At 54.8% G+C, this 20,467-nt stretch overlaps 1 protein-coding gene across 1 annotated transcript; it reads left to right on the top strand.

Moving 5' to 3' along the window:
• Positions 1 to 747: 747 nt before the first annotated feature.
• Positions 748 to 20,077, top strand: ASTL (astacin like metalloendopeptidase; the record flags this gene model as incomplete). The annotated part of the gene is made up of 11 exons (XM_080813661.1): positions 748 to 793; positions 1,430 to 1,555; positions 3,216 to 3,277; positions 4,184 to 4,274; positions 4,724 to 4,841; positions 5,619 to 5,800; positions 8,309 to 8,390; positions 8,485 to 8,639; positions 13,093 to 13,359; positions 19,399 to 19,520; positions 19,997 to 20,077. 11 exons carry the CDS (start codon positions 748 to 750, stop codon positions 20,075 to 20,077), a joined length of 1,332 nt encoding a protein of 443 aa, XP_080669787.1.
• Between the last annotated feature and the right edge of the window lie 390 nt (positions 20,078 to 20,467).

Genomic DNA, 20,467 nt, shown 5'->3' with positions numbered 1-20,467 from the left:
GGGTAGTGTCCATGCAAGGTGTAGGTATCCAGAAGCTCCCCCTCTCCACATGGCAGGCTTCTCTGGGGCGCTGGTTACGCTGGGAGTTCAGTGTGTAAACTTTCCCAGGTTCCCGCATTTGGGACTGTGCACTTCCCTCTATGTAAACTAAAGTAAAAGCTTATAAAAATTAGTGACCCTTTCCTCCTTCCAGAGAGGCTGAGGGTACCTCAGGGTCTCAGGCAGCTTTTTCCAGGTGTGAGCACAGGGCAGCGGGGGTGGGGGGGCAGGAAAGGGATCTCCCACTGTTGGAGGATGAGGGCCATCCCGGCGTGCCTGCCTCAGCACCCTTCTGTGATGTTTCCCTGCCCCCTGGTGGTGGGAGGGGACCTCAGATGAGGCACACTCCGGAGTGGTACCCTCCCTCCCAGCATGGTCCTTCGTGCCTGGTTTCTCACCTTCCCGATTTCAGCCAGGTGGGGAAGTATTTGACCAGGGTCCGGAAGCTCCGGCCTGGGCTGGGGGTGGGGCTGGAGGTGGCGGTGGGGAACGCAGGTAGGAGTGGTAAAGGGCTGCAGGTGGCGTTGATGGAGCTGGGCTGCAGGTGGGGTTCGTTGAGGAGGGGCTGCAGGTGGGGGCTGGAGAAGCTGCTATTTAAGGGGTGGGTGAGGGCGGGGGCTGGCGACAAGTCAGGCTTGTCCTTCCGGGTGTCTGGGCTTCAGCTTGCTGCAGGGCCGGTCGGTGGGGCCCACCCCAGACTGCGTGAACATGGGCGGCCTCTGGCCATGGGTGCTGGGTCTGCTCTCTTTGCCAGGTAAGAGCGCTGCCTCGCCCTTCTCTTCTGGAGTTTTGGTTCCAGCCGCAGAGCACGGGCAGAGGAGGGAAGGGTGTGGCTGGAGCCCGCAGGGATTTGAACAGGTCGAATAGCTCAGAAAACGGGCTCTCCAGGGACGTTCCCAGAAGTCAGTTCGGAGGGCCGAGGGGCACCAGGGGAGGCGTTCTGAAGATCCTGAAGGCAGGGGGCCTGCTGGCAGGAGGGAGCAGGTTTGGCACTCCAGAGGTCCCTGTTCTGCTGGTGTGACAGCCTGGCCCAGTCTGAGTCCATTTTCCAGAGGTCTGGGCTGAGAAGGGAGGCACGGGGCAGGGTCCAGGCTAGCCCGCACTGCCGTCACAGTGGGCATCTGAGGTCTGTCCGAGTCTCTCTTCTGCTCCTACACACAGATACTCAGAGCCCGGGGATGACTTTCGAGCCCAGTGTTGGTCTACTTAAGGGAGCTCCTTCCTCAAAGTTGTCTAGGTCTCGTCACCAGCTGGGACTGAGGACTACTTTCTGGAGGCCTGCCTTTGGGAAGGGCCTGGCTCTGGCTGTCTGATACCCCCCACCCCATGTCCTATTGTCCTCTCACCAATGAGGGCACCTTGGGCATCATGGGTCCTTGCCTGCCCGCAGGTTTGATCCTAGGAGCACCCTCAGCCTGCACTTCCCCAGAAGCCTGTGAAACCAGCTTCTCAGAGGGCCTCAACCCCGAGGAGACCCAGACGTCCTGGGACAAGGACATCCCTGCGATTAACCAAGGTGAGGGCACGGTGTCGTCTTGTGGGGTGGAGGGGTTCCGAGTCGACGTGGTGTGGTAAGGACTGTGCTGAACACGCAGCCAAGCAGAACAAGCTGGGAAGGTGCCCGTTCACTGGGCTCTAGAGGAGGAACCTTTCCTTGTTCTGTGGGCAACTTTTTAAAAAGTCTGTTTCTGTATCTTCTCTATCGGACTGTTATTTTCTAAGAAGAGAGAAAAGCCTGGGTTTTTAAAAAACGGTCTGGAAAAGTATGGGTCTTTGGGGTGCTCCATCTGGTGTTGAGGAAGTCATTGTGGGTGTCTGAGATGTCAGCCATCTGGGGCAGGATTTTCTGCAGGTGTGAGCTGGAGGCGGGGTGGGCAAAGCAAAGCCGCAGGAGGCCTCCCGCCTCCCTGTTTGGGGATCTCCGCTGAAGAAAGAGAACATGGATAACCTGGGATGAAGCTGCTGGCGGGGGGGAACAGACTGGAGTCCAGAGGTTGGAGCTAAAGCGTTGGGGGAACTTTGCCTGGAGGGATGCAGGTCTTCCGATGACCCTGTGGTCTGGCTCCTCTTTCTCTGTGAGGTGACCTGGAGCCCCAGCATGGCTGGGCAGGAGCAGGGCATCGTGCCACCTTTTAGTGACTGTGACTGGTCTGGAGGTAGCTAGAATCAATCTGGGGCTTCCCCGACATTGACTTTCTTTTTTCAGCCACCATAGAGGACACTCTCAGCCAGGGCCGCTGGAGGCCCAACGGCTACCTGAGATGTGCTTTACTGGGAAGCACGGGCCATCCCCAGCTGCTGGGAATGTGGGCTGCTAAGGCCTCACAGCTGAAGGCCCTTGGCCAGGGATGCCTGGGAAGCTACTCCCTCTCCTGCCCAGGGTGGCCCACAGTGGCTCATGGGGGCCATGGGGACAAGCGTGTGGTGCCTTTCGTGGTCCCGAGCTCCTGTGGGATGAGGCTGAGGCTGTACTCCAGCAGAGCCTGGGTCTTCCTTGGCACCGCTCCCCCCACCCCAATAAATTACTTGCAGGTATCTCGTCAGCTCAGGCTCTGTGTCTAGGGAACCCAACCTAACGGACCTCCTGGGCCAGAGCCTCTTCCAGGACTCCTCGTAGGGTTGACCTTTTAGTAAGGAGGCTGGGGAAAAGGGCTGCCAGCTGTGGCCAGAGAGAGAAGCAGAGACAGGCTGACGTGGGGAGGAAGTGAGCCAGAGAGCCAGACTGGTGGGCGCCGGCCGCCTTCCTTCTGTGTTGGTGCAAGCTGGAATTGGTCACTTGTCACTGCGAGGGCCCTGGATATCCCACAGATGGGTAGGAATTAGATGGTGGATGAGGAAGGACAGGAGACCCAGGGCGTGCTCCCAGAGGGTGGCCTGAGCTGGAGAGGGGGAGGACGTAGGGGACAGCTGAAGAAAAGACTGCTCCTGATTAGCAGAGAGACTCAAACATAGAGGGAGGGGTTGGAACTGGATTTGCATGGGTTGGGGGAGCTCTGGACTGTGTCTTAACAAGGGAGAGATGTGATCAGGCAAAGAAGCTTCATGCATGTTTGTAGACTGGAGACTTTCTCCAGTCCGAAAGGCCAGACTCTGGGTTTGCTGCTGGGCCTGTCCCTAGAGTTTGGTTTCTGTGGGTGGGGGGCATGAACTCATGCACATCCCTCCCTTCTTCCCAGGGCTCATTCCAGAGGAATCCCCTGAAAGCAGCTTCCTCCTGGAGGGGGATATCCTTCGGCCAGTGAGTGTGAGCATGTACACACACGGGTGTGAATTATTTCCCGGAGAGCGTTAGAAGCCTTTGAACCCAGCCTCTGGTGTCATGGGGGCGTGATACGTGAGGAAGTCATCTCTGTTGCTCGTAGCATGATAGATATCCCTTCTTGCTAAAGTCACAGGGAATGTTCTAGTAGGAATCAGCCAGACTGAATGGGAGGGAGGGTAACATCTACAGTGCTAACAGCAGTCAGCCTGGGAGGGCTTCCCGCAGGAAGTGGTTTGAGCCCTCAGGATCCAGCTTGGTATTCTATCCAGGGCAGGTGCTCAGAAAGTACTGGAATGAAGGAAGGGATGAGCACAGACTGGCAGAGGGGCTGGTGGGGCTGTAGGGAGGTTGTGGTGGGGAACCCTGGGGGTAGTAGCCATGGTCTGGGACCCTCCCGCCCTGGGAGGGGTGGAGTCGGAAAGGGAGAAGGCTGGGAAGGAATTGGGGTGACTTGCGGGGGGAGACGAGAATGCATGGTGTTTAGGAGAACAGGGCCATCTTTTAAGTGACTGGGGGGCAGAGGTATCCTCCTGAACAGGACAGTGACCTGGTGAGAGCAAGTTGGTTTTGTTGGCTGGAGGCTGCCCACTGTTGGCTCAACATGAGGCTGGGCTGCAGAGCCAAAGCCTGGAGCTGGTGGGTGGGGCGAGGCCCCTGTTCCTGGTCACTGGATCCCTTCTGTGGAACAAAGGCTCGCGTTGTGTATTGTAGTTCACCTAGCTGGCCCCTGGATGTCCCACCCCTCTGTCCCCACCCTCCTATACCTGCGTCCTGCTTCTCGGGTCTTTTGGGTTCTTTGGGGCCTGAGACGCAGCACCTCTGGGGGGCAAGAAGCTTGGCTGGCCTGTGTCCCAGGGTCCCCGAACTGCCCTCTCTCTTCAGAGTCCCTTCCAGGTGTTCTCAGCAAGCAGCAACACGTGGCCTAAGAACGGGGGGTTTGTGGAGGTCCCCTTCCTGCTCTCCAGCAAGTATGGTGAGTGAGTGTGCGCTCGGTCCTGGGAGCTGTGGGCCTCCCTGTTCTAGACTCTTACTCCCCTGTGTAGCCTGGGCTCCTCTGGGGTTCTTCCCTCTGCCACTATCAAAGAGCCCTTCCCCAAGAAGCTGTTATTCCTGAGCGTCTCCGGAGCTGGGAGGGCTGAGAGCCCAGAAGAGTTGATGGGACAGACAGTCCTCTGTACCCCCATCTCAAGGCCAAGCAGCCCAGGGGACAGGGACCTACCCAAGGCTGCACAGCCAGGGCCTGTCTGGGACCCAGCTTCCCCCTCCCCCTCCTCCCTCGACACTCAAGCTGTCCTTTCCTGACATTTCCATTCTGGAAGAATGCTTGGAGGCTCCGTTCCCACCCTGCGTGCGGGCCTGCCAGGGGTTACAAGGGCTCCAGGGTCTCCGCTGGCGGCTTAGCTGGGGTGTCGCCTCCCCCAGATAAAGCCAGCCGTGAGGTTCTCCTGAGGGCATTTGCTGAGTTTGAGCGGTTCACATGCATCCGGTTTGTCGCCTACCATGGCCAGAGAGACTTCATTTCCATCATCCCCATGTCTGGGTACGTGCTCAGGGGCATGTGTGTGCACTCTTGCACAAGCGTGCATGCATGTGTGTGTGCGTGTGTGCACCTTGTGTGGGGGTTTCCTCTGTGTTCTTTGAGTTTCAGCCGGGATTTGCCCAAGCCATCGTCTAAAGCCTGTCTCTGGGCCAGTCTTCCCAGGTCCAGAGCCGTCCTGCCCATTGAGTGGTCTGCTGGGTGGGAGCTGGACCTACAGATACTTAGGGCAGAAGGTGGAGAAGGAGGAGAAGGGGATGCTTGACCGACCCTCCTCACAAAACCTTCCTGTGAGGAGACTTCATGGTCTGGGGAGTGGGTTCGGCTTCTGTGGGACCCACCTGGCCTCTGATCCGGGTTCTACAATGTAGAAGCCAGCCACCTTGACTCCTGAGGCTCTCCTGCCTTCTCTGAAATGGGGATGATGGCAGTACCCATTTCTAGCTTGTTAGGGACCAAAGATCATATGTGAAAGCGTTGACTTAGGGACCCCTGCATAGGGACGTTCACTCAGCGAGCTGCTTCCGTTACCGATGTTCCTTTCCATCCCTCCATCCTCCTTGTACCCCAGGCTGGGAATGGGAATTCAGTGTACCCATTTCACAGATGGCCAGGCAGTGAAGGGAATTAGGAACTTCAGGCCTGGGATTAGAATCTAGGATGGGGGCTACCTGTTGGTGCTCATTCATCTCGGGATGTTGTGGGGGAGGGGAAGGGGGCCTGGGTCTGCTCTGGATCTCTAGGCTGGTGTCTACCCAGTGCACTCTTCTGGCCCTGCAGGTGTTTCTCCAGTGTGGGACGCAGTGGAGGGATGCAGGTAGTGTCCCTAGCACCCACCTGTCTCCAGAAAGGCCCAGGCATTGTCCTGCATGAGCTCATGCATGTGCTAGGCTTCTGGCATGAGCACTCACGGGCTGATCGGGACCGCTATATTCGTATCAATTGGAACGAGATCCTCCCAGGTAAGCCAAGTTGTGCACAGCACGGGCTGGACTGGGGATCCTGAGGTGAGAGGGCATGGGCCAGGGCCTGAGCTGCCTGTCACTTTAGAAGAGGTTATCCATCTTCCCCACCATCTGCCTGTCTGCCATGGGGAAGGAGGGGTTCCTACTTGCCTTTGAAACCTGGAGGTGGTCCAGATACTACTGCCCTGGGCTATAAGCCTTCCATCTGCCCACCCACAGTCCTGCCTGAGCTAGAGCATCACTATTTGCTTTCTCTCTTTCTTTCTCTTTTCCCTCATCGTCATAGCCAGGCACCTGTGAATGGAGTTGATGGTATCTCTGCCCCTTGTTCAGTCCTTCCTGCACCAGACACTGCTGGGTGGGTTTGGGGCAGGGGCTGTGTTCCCTGGAAGTACTGGGCTGTGTGTGCCAAGTGTCTGATGCAGGAGGCTGAGGACAGCCCTGCAGGGGCTCAGTCCTTGTGAGCTGGGCACCAATGGGCATGGGGGACAGAGGAAGCCCGGGGAGACCACGTCCCAAAATGTGGCAGCGGCAGAGCCAGGGCTGGTCTGGGGAGTGGGCCACTGTGTCGCACACCAGTGAGCAGGTGCTGTGTGCTGGGTATCTGATCTCTGGAATGGTGGGCTTGCTTGCTTGGAGGACAGGGTTGGGGGGAGCAGGCTGAGTCAGGAGGTAAGAAGAGTAGAGGCCACTGCTTCATGAGGGAGGAAAGCAGAGGAACTACATGATCAGGAATTTGGTCTGGGGGAATGTGGGGGTAAGGGGAAGGGCTGGAAGGCTTCCTGTAGGCGGAGAGCTTCCCGTGGGAGCGCCTCCTCTGCTGTTGTGAGGTGAACCAGGTGAAATGGGCAGGGGAGGGTACTCAAGAGACCAACACGCATGGAGCCCACAAGAAAGGGTGCCATGTGGGAGGGACCTAGGTAGCACCTTATGAGACAAGGGATGGAGTTCGAGATCTGAGATTAGCCTAAGGAAGGGGATGATAACGGTGATTATACCCTGCAAATAGAGACTTTAATTCTTCCCAGTGGTCATAGGATACTTGGGAAAACTTACCATATGATAGAAAAACTTCAAATTTGGAAGCATTAATTCAAATGTTTTGATCATGATATAAAATAATAAAACCAAAAATCTCTTCTACTTCCAAATTAAAGTCTAAAAAACAACAATAACCCTTTCTTCTAGCTCCAGGGTTAAAGAATTGCAGGAATTCTTTAAAAAAACAAAAATAAACCCCAGCACAGTAGAGCTGATGGTTCTCAGCTAAATCAATGCTCAGGGAAAATATGTAGACTTAAATACTTCTATCAGTAAAAATAGAAAAAAATTAAGCATTTCAATCCAAGTTAAGAAAAAGTAAAGCAGGAGAGAATTAAGTTAAAGACTGAAACTAATGAATTAGAAAAACCAAGAACACTCATAAACTCGAGTGGTTTTCTTTCTTTTTTTTTTTTTAAAGATTATTTATTTGACAGAGAGAGAGAGAGATCACAAGTAGGCAGAGAGGCAGGCAGAGGAGGAGGGGAAAGCAGGCTCCCTGCTGAGCAGAGAGCGTGATGTGGGGCTTGATCCCAGGACCCTGAGATGATGACCTGAGCCAAAGACAGAGGCTTAACCCACTGAGCCACCCAGGCGCCCCTCGCGTGGTTTTCTTAAGCAATTTCCCCCACTTATTAAGAACGAAGAAAAATGAGAATACATTTATATTCTGTACAGAACAAACTGCTAAGATATACAAACTAATGACAGTAATGAACTGGGGTGGGGAGACAGGAACTCAGACAGGAGATGGAGTGGGAGGCTTATTATAGATCTCAACATCTTCTGACTTTTGAACCAGATGAATATATTGCCTATTCAAAACTGTTTAATATCTTAAGGATTTTTAAAGGGAAGTGTGAAGAACTCTCTAGAGGCAAGTATGGCAGTGACGGGGAAAAGTGAGCCCTCCGGCCAGTGGGGGAGTGCTGGACTCAGACCTGGGGGGCGGGTGTGCTGGCCCAGGGCAGAAAGAACAAAGTGGCTTGCTGCTGGGGAGTGGGAGTTCAAGTGCAGGTGATGGGCTGGTGGGTCTCCAGAGCTGGTTGAAGGGTAGGTACTCTTTCTGTCAGGGTGGGGGGTGTTGAAGACCCACAGTAGTGTGAGACTCTGTGGAAAGTGTGGGTTCTACAAAGACTGTTGCAACTGGGTGAGCTTGAGTGGGGCAGGAAGTAGAGGACACTCTTTAGGAAGTCCTGAGATCCCTGTGCTGCCACATCAGCTAGAGCCAGTCTGGACCCCTCCTGGGGAGGGGAGGAGTAGGCAATGAAGGCACCAAGGAGGTGGGGACCAGGGACTGGTACTGGGTCGGGGGCACATCTGGGTATGGTTTTGGATCCCTCAGCTCACATAGGTTACAAGTTCCTGGAAGGTCCCTAACACCTAACCCCTCCCTCCCCCGCCCTCTTCCCCACGCCCCCCATTGCCAAGTTTTGTGGTTGTTCTCCACCCCTGCCCCCCCAGGCTTTGAAATCAACTTCATCAAGTCTCAGAGCAGCAACATGTTGGTACCCTATGACTACTCATCAGTGCTGCACTATGGGAGGTGAGGACACCCTTTCCTTTCCTTCTTCCCTTCTTCACTGCCCTGCCAGCCCCCACTGTGTTCTGGACTCAGGTCCCCACCTGCTGGGTTTCAGGTTTGCCTTCAGCCGGCGGGGGCTGCCCACCATCACACCCCTCTGGGCTCCCAGTGTCCAAATTGGCCAGCGATGGAATCTGAGCACCTCGGACATCACACGGGTTCTCAGGCTTTATGACTGCAACCCGAGAGGCCAAGGCCCCCGTGGTGGAGGTGAGTGACAAGGGGCAGGGTGATCTGAGGAATCTGGGGTAGGTTCCTGCGTGGAGGGTGGCGTCCATGAGGGTGAAGTGGTAGGACTGAGGTTGCAGAGGTGAGCAGGGTGAAATTGTCAGGGGTTTCCTACAAGAGATGTAGAGAAAGCATTTGAAAATTCTTACTTATGATTAAAAAATCTTAGTGAATAGAAATAGAGGTCACTTTTTTAAAGATTTTTTTCATTTACTTGACAGACAGCAAAAGAGGGAACATAAGCAGGGGGAGTGTGAGAGGGAGAAGCAGGCTTCCCGCAGAGCAGGGAGCCAGATGCGGGGCTCGATCCCAGAACCCTGGGATCATGACCTGAGCCAAAGGCAGAGGCTTAATGACTGAGTCACCCCAGATGTCCCTAGAGGTCATTTTCTCAGCCTTAACATGGGTATCTACCAAAAATCCAGAGCAAAAATCATGTTTAATGTAAAAGTGCTAAAATCAGGACAAAAACAAGTTTTTTCACTATTGTCCTGTCTGTTTGATGTAGTGAAGGTCTTAGCCGTTGCAGTACAACAAGAGGAAAAAATGAGAAGTCTGAAGTTGGGAAGGAGGCAAAAGCTGTCGCTGCTCATAGATGACGATTATCTATATTGAAAGCAACACACCTATTAATAAATTATTAGAAACAATAGGAACCTTCTTATTCTGTAAAGATTTACTTTGGGGAGGAGGGTCAGAGGGAGAAGAGAGAATCTCAGGCAGACTTCCCCTAAGTCTGGTGTGGGGCTTGACACCATGACCCTGAGATCATGACCTGAGCTGAAACCAAGAATGAGATGCTTAATTGAGCCACGTAGGTGCCCCAGCAAAAAGAATTTTAAAAGACAGATGTATAGAAACTTCTATATGATTACATCAATAGTTGGAAAACAATAAAAAAAAACCATTATAATAGCAATAAGGTCCCAAGGAATCAATCTGACAGAAGTTCTATGGAAAATTAACCTTCATTAAAATCATGAAAGATTCTTAAATACATGAGATGTATCCTGTTCATTAATAAGACAATGTAAAAATGTCAGTTCTGATCTATAGAGTCTGTCAGTTCCTACTGAAAATCCCAAGAAGCTTTTTGGCAATCTTGACAAGGTGATTCTAAAACTCCTATGAAAACACAAGAGGCGGGACGCCTGGGTGGCTCACTCGGTTAAGCATCTGCCTTCGGCTCAGATCATGATCCCAGAGTCTTGGGACTGAGTCCCATGTTGGGCTCCTTGTTCTGCAGGGAGCCTTCTCCTCCCTCTGCCTGCCACTCCTCCTGCTTGTGCTATCTCTCTCTGACTAGTAAATAAAATCTTAAAGTTAGAACACAAAAGGCAAATAATAGCAAAGATACTCTTGAAGAAAAATGAAGTGGAGGGATTTGCCCTACCAGATATCAAGATATATAGTTTAAAAAATGTTTGTACAAATGTATCCATATAAAATACATACAGGAAATGTATGTACATAAAATGTGTCTATAAATGCATAGCTCTGGTGCAAGGATAGACCGTTGCCCATTGAAACAGAACGGAGAGTCCATAAATGACTTCTACTCAGAAGTGGAGCCTTGATGAAGGGGCGTTGCTGATCATTAGGGAAAGAATAGACTAGTCACTGAGTGGCTCTCAGATGACTAGTTATCTATTACAAAAATTCCCAACTCATGCACAAATTCCTCTCAGATATATACAAGACTTACATATAAGTAGAATAAACTTTAGGGAAAAAAATAGTAAAAACCTTCATGACCTTGGGATAGGTAAGGATTTCTTTAAGACACAAAGCAACCCATAAAACTAGAAAGATTCACAAATCTAACTACATTAGTATCTCATATGTAGTTATTCTAGTAAAACTGCTAATCAAAAGACAAAGAGAATATGTTACAAGTCAGAAGAGGACTTTTGAAACACATAATTGTATCCCAAATACATAATATATATTATATACACATAAGAAAAAGCTGGAAGTACAAAGTAGAAAACCAGGAAGAGACTGGACAAGCGCCTCACAAAGGAAACCAAATGAGAAGTAAACACGAGACCTTGAGCCTCCCTCACGTGAGCGCCCCTAATTCCAGATCTAGGAAACTGCCCATCTATGTTCTGTCTCTCTAGGTTTGCCTATTCTGGAAATTTCATGTAAATGGAATCCAGGATCTTTTTTGACTGGCTTCTTTGACTTAGCATAATGTTCTCAGGGCTCCTCCATATGGTATCATGTAGGAGTCCTTCATTCTTTTATTGTCAAATGACACTCCGTTGTATGGACATACGACATTTTGTTTGTTCATCAGTTGAAAAAGATATTTGGGTTATTTGTACTTTTGAGCTATTATGATTAATGCTACTATGGACGTTTGTATATCAGATTTTATGTGAATATGTGTCTTCTTTTGGATATACACTTAGGGATAGATTACGGGGTCCTGCGGTAACTCCAGATTTAAGTGCTATGTTTCTCCAAGTTGGCTGCACCATTTTTCACCCCCATGAGCAGTGTACGGCGGTTCAAGTTTTCCCATGTCCTTGCCAACATGTGCTATTTTCTATTCTTCAGACTATATCCATCCTAAGTGGGTATGAAGTGGCATCTCCTTGTTTTGATTTGCGCTTCCCTAATGATCTCTTCATATGCTTCTTGGTCATCCACATATGCTCTTTGAGAGCATATGTGTCTTTGTGTATTCTAGATACATGTCCCTTATCAGACTTGTTATTTGGAAATATTTTCTCGCATTCTATAGGTAGATGGTGTCCTTTGAATACATTTTTAATCTCGATGGGGGTCTAACTTCTCTATCCTTTAACTGTGGTTTTGGTGTCCTATTGAAGTAGGCTTTGCCTAACCCAAGGTGCTGAATATTTAATCCTAAGTCTTTTGCATGTGAGTATCGAGTTGTTCCAGCACCGTTTCTTATGCTATTCTTTCCCATACATCATATCACATACTAGATACTTTCTTTTTTTTTTCTTTTTTTTTTTTTTTGGTTAAAAAATAGATGTGGCAAGAGCTTGGTGGGTATTCTAGAGTTTGGACTACTATGAGGAGAACAGGTTTATCATGATGGTAGATATTCAAGCATGCTTGGATGCTGAAATGATGACCCAATGGAGAAGGAAAAAAAATGCACAGGGCAGAGGGAATAATATCTAGAACATTTGGGTAGGAGCTGCCCTTAGTGGTTGGGTCTCTGAGAACATGTCTGAGATTCCTTGGACCTAAGGAGAAGGGAGACCGGGGCGGACCTAACCTTGCGTGTGGATCTTGATGTGCAGATGTATGAGCTTCTGAGGGCTTTGGTCACAAAGCATGACATGAGGTCACTGGCCTAGAGGTTGGGGAGAAGGTGATGGATGTGAAGGGAAAGGCGTGATGCTGCAGACTAGTTGGCAAGAGAAGAACCCGGCTAGAGCTACCCTGTAGCGTGGTGGGCGGTGCCGGGGCAGCTGGCGGCCAGGGGGAGGCACAGCGTCAGTTGACAACTTGGTTCTGCAGGACTGGGAATTTGTGGGCAAGGTGCTTGAGGAGTCCTTGCAGTGAGGGCTGTGGAGCCCAAGTCGGGTGTGGAGAATGGTCTGGGAGCGAGGAGGTGGCAGAGCAGGAGTGGAGCAGGAGTTGTGATACTTAAACGAGAGAGCTTAGAAGTACAGGAGTGGGCGGCCAGAAACGGAGACGGCTGCTGTGGTGGTCTCTGGCACTTCCCAGGTGTGGGGGAGCGAGCTGGGACCAGGAGGGGGAAGACTTGCTGCTTGAAGCAGGTCAGCCCTGATACGGTCAGTGTCTGTTGATGGAAGGTTGGGCTCCTTGTGAAGCCTTCCGTGCATGGGCAGGCGCGACAGGGGCGAGACACAGCACCAAGGTGGGGTGGAGGGGCCTGGCCAGCTAGAACTTGGGCTTAAGATGAAGAATTGTCTAAAACTCTGGGACCATGGTCCAGGAGTGGCTGTGAAGAACAAGGCGGCCCCATCCTCCCTGGCACGTGCCTGACCATGATGAAGGTAGTTACAAGTGCGGGAGGAATTCTGCAGAAGACCTCAAAAGGGGGAGAGGCAGGGGGTCGCTCAGTACAGAGGGCCCCAGGAGGTGGGGGGATAGTGCCCTTGGTGCCGTCAGCCCTTGGCTCTCCGGTGCGTTGACCGTCAGCAGCCTAGTGTACGGGCGGGAGATCATGGAGGACCTCGGTGCCCTGACTTGCTGGTGGGGACTAATGCGACCAAGAGGGGAGGGAACAGGATGGTTCTGTGATCCTTGTCTTTCAGTGGGAGTTGAGAATATGGGTCTTGAAGGTGTTGAGCAGGGGTGTGGCAGGCTGTCTCAGGTAAGCTGTGAACAAGGAGGCTGGCTGATGGCTCCGGGGCTCTATAGTGGGGTGGTGCCTTTTCCTTCTGCAATTCTGGGACATAACCTCCTGTCTTTCCTGCTGCAGGGTTCCAGCCCCACAGTGATGGTAGGAGCCCTACTCCTGCCCCTAGACCATCCCTGCAGCGGCTTCTGAAGGCATTATTGGCAGAATCTGGGAACACCGACGCCAGTGGCCCCAAGGCAGGAGGACGGCGTGTTGCCGCAGGACCCCAAGAGAGCTCGCATAGCTGGGAGCTCCCTGCGCAGAGGAAGGTTGCTGTGGGGGCCTCTGCAAGGCTGCCTCAGACCCCAGCTTCCTCCCTGAACTCCAAGCCTGGAGCAGGTGTTCCTGGTGTTTTTCTAGAGATGTCTAGGCTAGCCCAAGTGCCCTCTGTACCCCCAACCACATCTCCAGAAGCAGAAGGCCAGCTAATGCCTATCCAGGATGCTTTGGGGAACCCAGATCTGCCAGGAGCAGGTGTACCTGAAAGTCCTTTCAGGGGGATGCCCAGAGGTCAAGCCTGTGGCTTCTGTCCCCAAGGGGGAAGGGCAACTTCTATCTAGAAGAGCAGGGTTGTGTAACCCCTGGCCTTTCCAGGCAGTGTCTGGTCTTCCAGCCCCAATCTGGCTACCCTGTCTGAGGCCTAGGACTCTCCCTCTGCCCCTTCCTTCCCCATGTGTTCTCCTGAGTGCTCCTGGGGACAAAGGGGACTTCTAGGTCTATTGGGGGAAGGCAGGTCTGTCAAGAGACGCCTGGCTCTGCCTGCTCTCAGCTTCTGCCCTAGCCCTGGAGGCTGCTGGGAAGGGGAGAGGATATTCTCCAGGGCTCCAGAACCCTGGGAGTCCTCCTGCAGGTGAGTCACAGCCCCCCAGCATGCTCAGGTTCTGGTTCTCTTTCAGGCCAGGACTGGGGGAGCCTGTGGCTGGGACCCGGGGAATGGCCTCACATCCCTGGTATTTGAGTGCTTGGAATCTGTAGCCTCCAGCTCCGCCCCCCAGGGGATTTCAGCTTGTTCCCCTGCAGTGCAGGGAGGCTCCAGTGACAGGAATGTTATCCCAGGGCGTGAGGAGGCAGGGGTGGAGGCCCTCCAGCACTGCACAGTGGGGGAGCTCAGTGAGAATGGGAAGCCCTGGACCTAGGACTCAAACCTCCTCTCCACCCTGCTTTGCTGTTCCCAGGAGCCCTCCTCCACTCCCCCCACCAGCCAGGGACTTGGTTATGGGAGTCAAGTTGGGAAGTCCCTGGCGGCTGGAAAGGGACTGGGGTTGGGGGGGGGGTGGGGGGTGGGGGGGTGGGGGTGGTGGTGGTGGTGGTGTGTGTGTGTGTGTGTGTGTGTGTGTGTGTGTGTGTGTTCAACCTGTTTTCCTTCCTTCAGCAAAGCCCTGTCCTTACCTCCTGTTGCTGGGTGAAGGCTATTTCAGGAGTGAAGAAAGTCTTGGGGGGGGGGTTGCTTACAGGCCAGGAGCCCCCCAATCCTGGAGAGGCACTATTCTGGTTCCCTGTTGGAAGCCCGTGGAAGCCTTGCTTGGAGTAGGGGGGGAAGTAGGAGCCCGTGTCCCGGCCCTGTGGGGCCAAGCGCCTCAGACATTCTGCGGGAAGGCAGAAATAAAAATTGGGTATTTGCTCCAGGAACCGTGTGCTGGGCTGTGCATGAGTATGTTTAACCCTGCTGACTGACCTGGGAGGGGACTTAGGGCCTTACACCCACCCAATTCCTGGGTTGGGGTGGGAAGAGGGATTCAGGGCAGCAGAGGGGCAGGGCTGAGGGAGCAGGGCTGAGGCTTGCCGTGTTTCAGTGCTGGGGAAGAGCTTGGCCTTTGCCCGCCTCCTGGGCCCAGTTTGGGGACGTGAGGATATGCTCCGGGGTGGCTGGAGCCTCTGCCCTCAATCCATCTTGGGTTTCTGTCTTGAGTCTGGGATTTCCTCAGACTGGGCAGGGGCCTGGTCTCAGGTATTAGCCTCAGGGAAAGATGAGTTGGGGAACACTCGATCCTTCTGCTTGCCCCCAGGCAGGAGAGGAGAGGGGCTGAGTGAGCCTAGAGGGAGCGAGGAGTGGCTCTGGCCCTGTTCCCGCCAGGGTGACCATTCCCCTGGGGGATTCCCAAGCAAAGATCGGGAGCCTACATAGTGCCCCCCTTTATCAGAGAAAGACCCATCTATGGGTTTCTTTCGGTGGTAGAGCCAGGCCTCTGGCTCTGGGCTGGGCTTGGTGGCCGTGCTAGGTCAGAGGCCTTGAGGAGCTTTGTGCCCTGGAGGCCCTCCCAGCTCTCAGATGCTGCCTGCCATTTGCCTCCATTAGGACGTGGCTTTTGGATTCTCCAGAATTTGGGTTCTCTAGACCATGGGGCTGGCCGAGCCTGGTGGCTCAAGGGGAAGAGTGCTTCCCCCCCTCTTCTTTGGGGGTGACCAGGGCCATCACCAGGGCTGTCCTTACCCTTCTACCCTGAAGCCACCTGTCACTACAGACCCCATTCCCCAGGCCTGTTCCACAAGCCCCACCCTGCCCCTGTGGTCCAGCTTTGGTTCAGCCCCTGAAGCCCTGGTGTGGGGATTATTCTATGGATGGGATGCTGGCTGTTAACCAGAGCCCTGTGGCTATCCACCCATCCCGGGGTCCGTGGCCTATTCCCTAATCCCCAACCACATAACTACATGGCCTCACTCATCAATTTATTCACTTATTTGACAGACTCTGTTGAATTAGGTGCCAGGCTGACTCGGCTATGGGCACTGGAAGTAACATGGTGAGCAAGGCAGGGTTTCCATTCTTGTGGAGTTTATTGGGGGGTGAACAAAGGATGGACAGTAAATAGATAAAAGAAGTCATCAGGGATTTGTAAATGATGGAGGAGCGTGTTCCTTTAGGATGTTGGCATTTCAACTGGAACCTGAATGATAGAGACTACTCTGTGAACAATCCAAGGAAATAGCCAGTGCAAAGGCCGTGAGGCAGGAGGGAGTTAAGGTCGGAGCGGAGGGATGATGTATGGTGGGGCAGGAGAGGCTGGCAGGGCAAGGATAGAGAGGAATGATTTTATACCAAGAGCAACAGGGAACAGTTGCTGGAGGATTCTAAGGAGGGGAGTGATAAGATAGAAGATAGCTTTTAAAAGCCTTCCTGGATGCTCCGCAGAGAGTAGATTAGAAGCAGGGAGAACAGCAGGGAAGCATTATAGTTGTGCAAGCCAGAGTGATGGGGCTGTGGAAGGGGGCGGAGTCTGGGATTCTGGAACATGCTTTGACAGTTAAGGCAATCACACTTGCTTACGGGATGCAGGGGGTGAGGGTACCACATACAGCACGGCGTGGAGACCTCAGGGGAGGTAAGGGAGGGTGTGGGCTGAATGAGCCTGGAGTTCAGGGCAGGAGATGGACTTCAGGGCATCCTCAGCATCTAGGTGGGAGCTATGGGGCTGGATGAAATTACTAAGAGTTTGGGTCCAGAAGACAAGGGACCCCAGGACTGAACAGGGGTGCTGTGACCTGAGGGCAGCACTATTAGTGTTTTGTGCCTCATAATTGTTTGTTGCAGGGGCTGTCCTTTACTTTGTAAGACGTTCAGCTGCATCTTTGGCCTCTACCCACTAGACTCTAGCAGCAACCCCTTTCTTCCTGTTGTGACCATCAAAAATGTCTCCAGGTGCCGGATTGCCCAATGTTCCTGGAGGAGAAGGGGCAAAAAAATCCCGCTCAGTGGGAATCCATGATTGGGTGTTTGGGGGAGAAAAGGAGGCCAAGAAGGAAGGGGTGGCCTTGAGCCTGCCGTGTTCTCAGGGAAGGGGGCAGGTGGCATAGAGGGTTTCTCGGGGAGGGGGCGTGAGGCTGGAGGGGGTGACTGCAGGAGCAGAGTCCTGGAGGACAGGAGAGGGTTTGAGATCCTTGCAGAGGTCTTGCCTTCCCAGCAGAGCTGGAGCTCGGGTGAGAGTTTGGGGGACTTCCTGCCTATGGGCCTTCATCTTCTAGGTCGGAGGCAAAGTCACATCCTAGAGTGGGGGACGGCGTGCGGGCAAGGAGGATGAGGGGGCTACTGATACTGGGAGGAGGGGTGGAAGGTGAGTACCCTAGGGAAGTCTGAGATGTGTGGTCATGACCTGAAAGTGAGGCCAGCCGATGCAGGGAGTGTTTCGCTCCGGAAGGAGCAGCTGCTCCGGCAAAGGTAGGTGGCTGATTGAGGTCTGCCCAGGGTTGGGGTTTTGTCAGGTGAGGTGCGCTGGAGGAGAGGGTGCTGGACTTGCATCGTGGAGGGCATGAATCAGGGGGCTGGGAAGGTGGGGAGATTGGGGCCTATGGGGTGGTGTGAGGAGAGGGCCCTAGGGATTTGAAAGGTGGGGGCTCCTGGGGAGAGCCGGGGTGTGAAGCCCAGTTGGGCCCCAGTCCCATGGAGCCCTGGCATGGGAGAATCCGGGGCCAGTCTTGGCGCTGAGGCCTGGATAAGAGGCTCCAGGGCTTTCAGCTAAGGTGTCCCCGTGTCCCTAACTGTTCCCATGTCTTTGGAAAAGATGGTACTAGGTAACCTCCCCCCCACCCCTTTCCAAGGGCATCCTCTGGGGACACCTTCATTTGGGCACTAGTGGAGAGAGGCTCATGTATGTCCCCCACTGGGGCCAGGCTGTCACTCCCCCTCCTCATTCAGGGATCTTGGCCAGTACTGGGGACAGAGAAGGGATGTGTGCTGCCATCCACCAGCATCTCAGTACTTCTCTGGGTGTGACCGTGGTACTGTGTACACGGTGTCAAAGAACTTGGAAAGCAGGGTACCTCTTTCTCCCTGGAAGGGCGGTGGGTGAGAGGTGAGTGGACCTTGGAGAGTGGGAGGGCCACCAAGCACAGAAGTAGCAACCAGCTCCTGGGAAGGACCGGAGACGTGGGAGCTCAGGGCATGTCCAGGGACCACTAGGTAAGCTGGTGCAGCCAGGACGGCAGGCCAGTGCCCCGCTGGGGCTGCTCTGAGGCAGCTCCGACCACTGGTGGAATGGAACGACAATGGAAGGTCAGCTCTAGTTTGGGAATAGCTGAAGCTATGGCCTGAGGCTCAGTTTCATGCAGGGCTGGGGCCAGCAGGCAGCCCCAGAAGCTGCGTGTGGGGGAGACAGCTGCAGGGAAGGGTGGGAATCAACTTATGTAATGGCTTCCACTGCCCTCAAGAGCCCACTGCACATCTGGGAGGTGGGGCTGGGAGGCGGCAGCAGGTGAGACAGACCCTGGGGCTGTGGCTGAGCCTCACAGATGCCTGTAGACTGTCCCTGGCTGTCCCCACTGGGGCTTGGGCCCGGTAGGGCTTGACTCTTGGTGGATCCAGAGCTGGCTGCCACTTGGGAAGGCCCAAGTGGAGGGAAGGGGCAGGGGACAGAGTCTGAGCAGCCCTGACCACAGCTCCTTTGGGTTCCTGGTGCCTTTTGAGGAAAACTTGGGCCAGGAAACAAAGGGCTGATGCTGACTGCAGTGTCTGGGGAGATACCCTCTGGCCCCCCAGTGTGAGTGTGGTTGGAGATGGTGAGAAAGTAGTCCCTCAGTCCAGCCTCGGGGAGGGGGCTGCTGAGGCCCCTCCATCTCTGGCCACCCCAGACTCAGCCCAGCCAGCACGTGGGGGTGCAGCTGTAAAACCTGTCTCTGGAGGGGCTGTCGGCTCCCACCATCAGGCTGTGGGTGCTCAGACTTCACAAAGGCGCTGAGTAGGGTGGCGGGAGGCAGGGACAGCCCTGGCTCAAGGAACCCTTCCACCCCTGCTGTGTGAGGCTGGGGAAGAGTGAGACATTGTGGGCACTTCCCTGGTCCCATGAAGACGGGGCATGCAGGCAGGAAGGTCCAGCATGCACGCCGTCTCAAGTCCGGGTCTGTTCGAGGAGCCCTACTTTTCGGGGTGGCTTGATGCTTATTTATACAGAGGATGTCCTGCAGAGACACGGGCTATAAATACAAGGCCTGGGGCATGACATCAGGGGCTCTAGGAGTGGTGAAAAAAATGTGCTCTTGAGGCTGCCCAGGCTGGCGCTGGTGGCAGTGGCCACAAAGTAGGGCTGAGGGTGCCAGAGGGGGAGCCTAGGTTCTTGGAGTCTGGCATGGGGATGGGATGGGCTGGGGTGATTCATCTGAAATTTCTTACCCAGCTCCTTCTACAGCCACTCCAAGAGGGGTGTGACTATGTGGGGGGAGTCCGCAGGAATGCGGTGTGTGTGTGACAACATAGTCAAAGCGATGCTCCTCCCTGCCTAGCTGCCCCTGAGACCTACTTTTTCTCTGAGCTGTGTTAAAAAGCTGAGATTGGAATCCAAGCCAGTTTTCGTCTTACCTCTTTGCCCTTAGTGGAGGAAACCGAGGCAGCGGTGGGGGGTTGGGGTGGGGGCGGACAGCTGAAGTCCTAAATCTTTGAGCACTCCCCTGCCCCACCAGCCTTGGGAACCTCCGTGCCCGCAGAGCGCGGCGAGGACTACCGACACGCGGGCGGCAGCAGGGGGCGCTCGCAACCCGGCCACGCGCGCCTCCCCGGGGCTCTGCAGGCCCGACGGAGTCCGGTCAGGGCAAGAAAGCGCTTGGGGAAGGGGCTCCGGACAGTCTCCCCGTTCCCCCCTGCTCCTTCCACTCGGCTTCCTTCCCGAGCGCCGGGTAGGTGGTGTGGTTCATTACGCTGCGGTGCCCCAACACACCCACCCAGCCTCTCCTTGGGGCTCCTGCGCGGCGGGAGAAGCGATCAGCCGGAGCCCTCGGTCCTCGATCCCGGTATTCCGAGCGGGTCCGCAGGCGAGAGGTCCCGCCTCGGTCCCAGCTCCCCGCCGTGAAAACCAGCCCTTCCACTTCTGCAAGGATCATTCCAGGAGTCCCGAAGACCCCAGATGACGGTCTCTCGGACCTCCCGTGGCTCGGAGGCCGCGGAGGTCCGCGGCGCGGGGAGGCTGCGGCCGGCGAGTCCTCCCTCCAGGCGCACCTTCCACCCATCCTGGGTCCGCCCGCCCGCCCCGCCTCCCTCCCCTCCTCCTGCTCCCGCCTCCAGTCTTCTCCCTCCTCCAGCGCGCTCGCTCTCCTCCCATTCCCCTGCCGCGGCCGGCTGCCTGCAGGCGCGGCTCCCGGCTAGAGCCAGCGAGCGGAACCGGCGCCTCGGCCTCTGCGCCGCCTCCCACCATCGGTGGCGCGACCCCCCGGCCCGCCCGCCGGGCCCCGCGTCCCAGCGTAGGTCCAGTAGCCTCAGGGCGGGAGGGCGCAACTTTCCCCCGGTCCCGGGGCGGGGCGGGGACGGCAACGGGACAACTTGGAAAACTTCTCCGGGGGTGACGGCAGGGACGCCGGGTGCTGGTGGAAGAGGATGTAGGAGGGCGGTGGCTGGCCCCAGGCATCCCTCGATCTTCTAGGCCCCCGTTCGGCCTGGCCATGGGGCTCCAGCGCCTTCCGCGCCGCCAGGGGGTTGATCCTCCCGTCTAGCCTAGCTGGGTAGGACAGTGCTGTCGCCGGCTGGGTAGGACAGTGC

Source organism: Martes martes (genome assembly GCF_963455335.1).
Source record: "Martes martes genome assembly, chromosome: 9".
NCBI lineage: Eukaryota > Metazoa > Chordata > Mammalia > Carnivora > Mustelidae > Martes > Martes martes.
Note: the sequence above shows the minus strand (reverse complement) of the source record. Positions and strands in the feature narration are given on the sequence as shown.